We start from the raw sequence: 7,180 nt of genomic DNA, 5'->3' as shown, positions 1-7,180 counted from the left end.
AGACCCCCAGCTCCCTATCTGCAGTCCCTGGCACCCCCGCCCACTCCCTGTCTCTGTGGGCGTGATGACCCTGGAGACCCCCAGCTCCCTATCTGCAGTCCCTGGCACCCCTGCCCACTCCTTGTCTCTGTGGGCGTGATGACCCTGGAGACCCCCAGATCCCCTCCACAGTCCCTGGCACCCCCATCCACTCCCTGTCTCTGTGAGCGTGATGACCCTGGGGACCTCCACGGAGTGGGATCACACAGTTTGTCCTTCTGTGTCAGGCTTATCAGTATGACGTCCTCAAGGTTCGTCTGCGTGGCATGTGTCAGGGCCTCGTTCCTCTCCATGAGTGATGCCCCTCTGTGCGGGCAGAACACACTCAGCTCATTCATCTCCCCATCGGTAGACACCGGGTTGCTTCTACCTTGTGGCTATGGATGTGGGGGAACGGATGGCTCTTTGAGTCCCTGCTTTCAGTTCTGCGGGGTATGAACCCAGAATGGAATTGCTGGGTCATACAGTAATTCTCTTTTTGTTCTGGAGTATTTTTTAATCAACTGTTTTTAGGGCAGTTTTAAGTTCATAGCACAGTTACGAGGCAGTTCCACATTTAACGTTTTGAAGAACTGCCCCGTCAGTTTCCCCAGTGGCTGCGCCATCCTGCATCCTTGCCAGTAGGGCACAAGGGCTCCAGTTCCATCCAGTCCTCAAGAGCACATGTGATTTTTATTTGTTTCGAGTGGCCATCCTCCTGGTGGGGGGGGGGGTGTCTCACTGAGGCCTTGGTTTTCTTTTTCCGTTGATTAGTAACGTCCAACACCGCTCCTGTGCTTGTTAGCTATTTGTATATCTTCTTTAGTGTAATGTCAACATTTAAGTCCTTTGCACGTTTTTTTAAAACTTGGGTTGTTAGAAACTTGTTTTATTAAATAACTTTAAATTGCACAGGTAACGCCACTGAAAGCCAATCCCTAACAGTTATCAGTATACAAGGAGAAAAGCCCAATGTTGACTGGGATTCACACTTAAGGCAGAATGGACCTGGGCATAGGGACTAGGACAGCCAACGTAGGGGCAGAGCACGAGACCCCAGGCTTGTCTTGTTTGGGATTTCAGGCCTTGTTAGAAAAATGCACGGTCTCATGTGTGGGTCCCCTGTGGATGAGTGGCTGCAGACCAAGGCCACATGGTGTTTTTTCCCTTTTTCTGCACTTTTTCTGTCATTTCCCGAAGGTGCCTCGGGAAGGGCAGACCTAGGGGGATTTGGCTGTCCCGCTGAACACTGGACATGCTCCTCTCTAGCTCCTCACTGAGTCTGGAAGAAGGAGGGTCCTCTTGTGCCCATGTCTTCCTTGGGGCCATCTCATACCCACATGGCTGCCCCTGCCAACACCCTTCAGGTCAGACCTGACTCTGAACATCCTGATTGTCCACCAGGTGACCACCAGGGTGGCCAGCAGTGCTCAGGACTCTGCAGCCCAGGCCTCTCCTCCCCTCCTTATCCCCAAGGACTTGCCTTTAGCCAGCACACATGATTCCCACCATAGCAGACTATTTTCAGAACCCTGCTGTCCCCGAGGCCCCCCCAGGTTATGCTTGTGCATGAGTGGTCAGCCTCCACAGTGGGCCTGCCCTCCATTACCAGTGTCCACCACAGACCTATGGACACCTATGCTTTGTTCTACCATGGACTCCCAGCCCTCCCCAACCCCAAGCCATGGGACATGGGTCAATAGTCCGAGTACTCCTCTGCAGAGTAGGGGTGGCAGTCATGGGCCCCACATTACAGCATTGCCAGAGGTTGCTTGGGTCTGGGCCCTAGCCCAGCTCAGAGGCCCCCTTGTCCATGACGCCATCTGCAGCCAGGAGGTGGCCTTGCTTTGTTTTGAAGGACAGCAACTGGGACAGAAGGGGCCTCATTGTCCCTTTGTTCTGCCTGGGTCTCACTAGAAATCTCAGCTCCTTTGCCCAAGGACAGCCTTCCTCACATCTGCGGGTCAGATCTCAGGACCACAGTCCATCAGTGTCTGGGGTATGGGTCCTTGGCCCCAGGCCTTGCAGGTATCACGTGGGTCTTGCTGAGAGGCCCTTTGGGGGCTGGATGTTGCTGACTGTGCTTCGGTCAGGGTCTGAGGCTGGCTCTGTTAGCAGTAGGGGAGCCAGGCAGCATTCCTGGTTTGACAGGGGGAAGGGGTGAGGGTGTCAACGCTAGCCTGAGAGGGGAAGGGGGACTAGAGGTGGGAGAGGTGGACAGGGGACTCCCTGGGGGGGGAACCTGGGCCCAGTGGGAGCTCTCAAGGGACTGGTCTGCAAGGCCCTGAGAAGGAGGCATTGAGTGGCAGCCCCAGACCTAACCCTGTAGTGTGGACCATGGCAGTTGCTTGAGCAGGGAAGGCACACAGGAAGAGACAGATGAGTGCGGGCTCTGGGGAGGAGCTTGAGGCCCCTTTAGCTCGATTATGCAGAGGGCCAAGTCGGAAAGGCAGAGGGACCTGGGGCCAGTAGAGTGGCCACCCCAGCCTGGACCTCCTCTAACCCAGAGCCACGGGGAGGTGGCCCTGCCATTCTGTGTGATGGTGGTGGCCATAGGGTATTTTCCCTTGAATTGGGGTATCAGTCCTCGTTTCCTGCCCTGTCTGAGCGTGAGCCCTGGGGTCCTGCTGTGGCCTTGGCCTGAGTGCCTGCCCAGCCCCAGAGAGCTTTTGAGGCCAATCATGGTGGAGATAATTTTATCTCTGAGCAAACATTCAATCCCGCTGTCTCCGGCCTGGGGATGGTGAAATGGCTGTTCTCCTCTGCCCTTTCCTGGCCTGCCGGCAGCGCCACACTAATTAACTGGGCCCCTTCCCGGCGTCACAGTCAGGCTCCCTGTGCAGCTGGGCCTTGAGCTGCATCCTCACGTCACACAGGATTTGAGGGTTAGTGTTCTGAATTACTGCTACTACTCCACCCTCCAGAGGGGCTGTGCTGTGCTCAGCTGCTGCCTCCAAGCAGGCTCTCCCCAAGTGTCAAGCTGTGTAATTTGGGGAGCGGGTGCATGCAGCCATCAAAAGCAGCCCCTAATTGTTACTATTTTAAGCTCTACGACACACCTAGCCCTTCACATCTGCTTAGGATGTGGCTTGCAGAAGGTGTTTACGTAATTTTTAAAAGTCCAAATAAGACCCAGCCTGTTCAATGATCGGTTGTTCAGGGCTGTATGGGTCACAGAGCTGGCAAAGCCTCCAGGGACAGCTCCCCAGTGAGGCCACCAGAGGTTGGAGGAGCCATCCGCTGTGAAGTCAGAACCCTGTCAGTCTTGGGGACTTGGAGTGCTGTGTTTCGGCAGCATGTTCCATGATGGCCAAAGGCAGGCATTGTGTGACCTCAGGATGTCAAAAAAACAGGACAAAATTGCTGCCGTCAGATAGCTGGAGGCTTCTTTGAATAACCACTCACTTGCTTATCCCTTCATTCAGCAAATCCATGCTGAGCACTGACCACGGCGGGTTCTGTGCTGGGGGCCTGGGATGGGGAGGAGGGTGAGACCAACATGGCCTCTGCCCTGGGAGGCTCAGGCACTCCCAGCCAAGAGCCCTGTTGCAGAAGGCAGACAGAAATGGGACCATAAACCCCTGATGAGGCCACCAAGTCTGTGGTGTCAATGAGCCCATAGCTGTCTCCCACGTGCCCCCAATCATGACACCCCCAGCCCCGGAGAGTCAGTGTTAAAACCTGAAAACACTTTGCAAAGTGGGAGTGCTGAACTCCTGTCACCCTGGGGCCAGGCCCCAGACACACACTGGCTGGTGTAAATATGACTTCATCAGTAACACTTGGGAGCTAGTGATGGCAGTGTCCAGCCACCCCACTGTGGTGGACTCCCTGCTGAGGGCTAGACTAGCCACGGACACCCCGTCAGAGAAGTCCCCAAGAGGTTGCACTCCCACAGGACAGTTGGATGGCACCTGCCTGCGAGGTGGAAAGCTTTGTTTCTTCCAACCCCTATACCTGCCCTGAGGGCCTTTGCATGCAAAGGCTGGACAGGTGCCACCATCTAAGAGGGGGCTCCCATGCTCTTGGCTGTCATGTTAAATACTTGGCCAAATACTTGGCCATAAACCCTCACCTTGACCCACCAGGATGGGACTGTTTCCATCCATGGTCCATAGCTGAGAAAACCAAGGCTCAGGTTCCCAGTCTATACCTGGGGGCATCCAGGGATGGGGCTGGTGGGGTGCTCCTCCCTGTGTGCCCAGGGGTCTTTCACAATGGTTTTTGGTCACCTGGCAGCAGTCCTGGCCACCGCTTTACCTCCAGATGCTGCTGACACAAGGGCCCCACCTTGAGGTGGGACACTAAGGTTGGTGCCCAGTATGGCCCAGACGCTTGCTCTCAGGGCTGCCTCAAGGCCTTGGGTGGTCACTTGTCCCCAGCCTCTGTCTGGGGCTGTGGTGAAGGTGACAGGAAGCTGTGGGGTTCATGGTGTGGTGGACACTGAGCCTCAGGGAGCCATCCTGGCTGCTGGCTGACTGGGGTAGCTACAGCAGCATGCTTGGTGTTTGTCTGGTTTCCCCCAACCCACCTACTGTCTGTCTATCCATCCGTCATGAGCCAGGTGCTGGCCCTTGGTGTTCCAGCTCACCACACCCTGGCTCCCCCAAGGCCCCTGAGTTCATCTGAACCATGGGGAGGGGCCCCCAAGAAAGCTTATTTCCTCTTCCTCCTGCTAGACCCCCACCCCAGAGGGCTGCTACACCTGGGCCCCAGTGAAGGCCGCATACTGGTAGACGACTATGTTCTGGGGGCATGTTGACTCTCTGAAGTATGATATGGAAGGGGTCGAGTCCCATGAGGACAGATCGGGATGCCGGGCCTGAGTTCTGGGGTTCAGTGGTTTACATTAGCTTTGGCTAGAGGACATGGGCTGCAGGGTGTCCTGTGGCTAGGCCATGGCACGTGGCACAGTGCCTCTGGCCCACACAGGCTGATCTGAAAAGCTGCAGGTCCTACCAAGTGTCTACTGCCTGTGGACCTGGGCTCAGGCCACTGGCCTTTTCAGGTGGGCACTGCATGTACGTACCACCACCCTTAGCAGACTGATCCCTAGGCCTTCTATTCTTGGGGTACCCTTCAGCAGAGGCTCCTGGCGTCTGGCAGTTTTGGGGTCTGACGCTGTGAGGCCAAGCCCTGCACAGAGCAAGCTCAACCCTTTTCCCTACAGGAGATCATCCTGGTGGTGTTCTTTGGGACAGAGTACGTGGTCCGCCTCTGGTCAGCAGGCTGTCGCAGCAAGTACGTTGGCATCTGGGGAAGGCTGCGCTTTGCCCGGAAGCCCATCTCCATCATTGGTGAGTCGTGCCCCACAGAGGTTCATTCTGGGTTTGCAGGCCAGGAAGGGCCCCATGTCACAGCCACCTGAGGCCCCCCTCCAGAAGACTGAGAGACCCTTACTACTCTGCCTGCCTTTGATGGGGCAGGACCCTGGGACCATCAGTGGGTGACTACCCAAGTCCCAGCTCAGAGCCAGCTGCAACCCTGGTCCACCTCTGCACAGAGACACTGCTCATGGAGTGGGGGGCTCCCCTACTGCTTCCTGGGACCCTCTTCACTTGGCGTGGTTGATGGCATGCACCCAAGGCTCTGTTCTCCCTGACCCCATGCAGCCCTGACCATGAGGCCTGGCCCGAGCTAGAGTAGGGATGGGGGCTCCGTGTGTGGCCAGGACAGAGGGTGGGTCTCTCTCAGGTGCTATCAGCCTCCCCATCTTGGTGTCCTTTCATTGTGCCCTGCCACACCTGACCTGCAAGCCCCTTCTTCAGAGGCGGGATGGGTGTCTGGGGATGGCTATGACAAGCTACTCCCTTCCCTGTGCCCTGCAGACCTCATCGTGGTTGTAGCCTCTATGGTGGTCCTCTGCGTGGGCTCCAAAGGGCAGGTGTTTGCCACATCAGCTATCAGGTGCGTCTGTGCTAGGAGCTCTCCCCTACCTGCTGCCTGTGCCATGGGGCTAGAGGGTGCTGACCCCCACCAGCACCCCTCTCCAGAGCTGTGGGTGGCCTCACACCCCATCCGCCTGGCTCTGATGTGCTCACTTTCCCAGGTGCTCACTGCCCCAAGCACATGGAGCGATGTGTTGGGGCAGGCTGGGCTCAGGGCCCACAGGTGGCCCTCCATGCCAGGCCATGCACCAATGCTTCCTGGGTTTTGAGACCTGGGTAGTGCACAGGCTGCACCTCTGGTGACCCCAGGCCTCTCCAAAAGGTGGTCTAGAGACCAAAGGAATTTGGAGATGTGTAAACCCCTCCAGCCCCAACCCCATGGTACACTGAGGAGCTATGCCAAGAAGGGGACTCTGAGGTGTCCGAGCAGGGCTGAGTCTAGAGGGCAGGTGTGGAGCACGACAGTCCAATGGGATAGATGAGAAGTGAGCACCTCTCACCTGCACGTCCCCTCTCAGGGGTATCCGCTTCCTCCAGATCCTGCGGATGCTGCATGTCGACCGCCAGGGAGGGACTTGGAGGCTCCTAGGCTCTGTGGTCTTCATCCACCGCCAGGTGTGTGTTCTAGGTGGTGCTGGGGGTGGGGGGACAGGGCAGTCTGGCCACACTAGGGTGGCTCAGGACAGGCTCAGGGCCTGGCTCTGCCCTGCTGTGAGGAGCAGGTGCCAGGGCACCAGGGCACATCACAGGGTTTGGGATCCCATAGCTCCTCCAGCCCAAATCCAGATGGTTTGCTGCCCTCCACAGCCCCAGGCCAGTATCCCCAGCCTGCCAAGCTGATAACATGCCCACCTCCTTGTGAGCTTGGGACAAAGTGGGGCAAATATAAAGACAGAAACATAAGAGATAAAAATCAATGTCTAAGAGGCTCAGAAATTCAAGACCAGGCACATCAAGAAAAACTCAGTACAGGCCAGGCACTGGTGCCCTTCCCTAGGACCAAGACAGGTACAGGCTGCAGCGGGCAGGGGGCCCTCACCTTACTGAGAGTCTTCTGGTCCCCATCAAATCTGTGTTCTGTCCCATTTGGGGAAGAGAACCGGGCAGTTGCAGGGCTGAGCCTCGTGCCCCAGGTGGGGCCCAATCCTGACCATCTTGGAGAGTTGTGGGAAATGGATTATTTTAAAGTCCAATGTCCACACATGAAACACACTTGAGCCGACAGTTGTCTGGAACATGTTGGAACTTGACCGAGCCTGTTCCCTCGTGGCCCG

At 56.8% G+C, this 7,180-nt stretch overlaps 1 protein-coding gene and 1 long non-coding RNA gene across 6 annotated transcripts in view; one reads left to right on the top strand and one right to left on the bottom strand.

Moving 5' to 3' along the window:
* LOC111727966 overlaps positions 1 to 6,980 on the bottom strand; it is an 8,879-nt gene extending 1,899 nt beyond the window's left edge. The window contains exons 1-2 of the long non-coding RNA XR_002775388.1: positions 6,946 to 6,980; positions 6,407 to 6,540 (exon numbers count right to left, since the gene is read on the bottom strand). This is a non-coding gene — a long non-coding RNA (uncharacterized LOC111727966). The remainder of the gene's footprint in view (positions 1 to 6,406; positions 6,541 to 6,945) is intronic.
* KCNQ1 (potassium voltage-gated channel subfamily Q member 1) overlaps positions 1 to 7,180 on the top strand; it is a 389,965-nt gene that overhangs the window by 80,384 nt on the left and 302,401 nt on the right. For all 5 annotated transcript variants that reach the window (XM_003798368.3, XM_023518338.1, XM_023518339.1 and 2 more), the window contains exons 3-5: positions 5,189 to 5,315; positions 5,847 to 5,925; positions 6,425 to 6,521. In XM_003798368.3, the coding sequence (XP_003798416.1) occupies positions 5,189 to 5,315; positions 5,847 to 5,925; positions 6,425 to 6,521 (303 nt within the window). The remainder of the gene's footprint in view (positions 1 to 5,188; positions 5,316 to 5,846; positions 5,926 to 6,424; positions 6,522 to 7,180) is intronic.

This window comes from Otolemur garnettii, unplaced genomic scaffold, assembly GCF_000181295.1.
Source record: "Otolemur garnettii isolate 467f Iridium unplaced genomic scaffold, OtoGar3 scaffold00134, whole genome shotgun sequence".
Classification (NCBI taxonomy): Eukaryota; Metazoa; Chordata; class Mammalia; order Primates; family Galagidae; genus Otolemur; species Otolemur garnettii.
The sequence above is the reverse complement of the archived record's forward strand: the minus strand, read 5'-3'. Positions and strand labels throughout refer to the sequence as shown.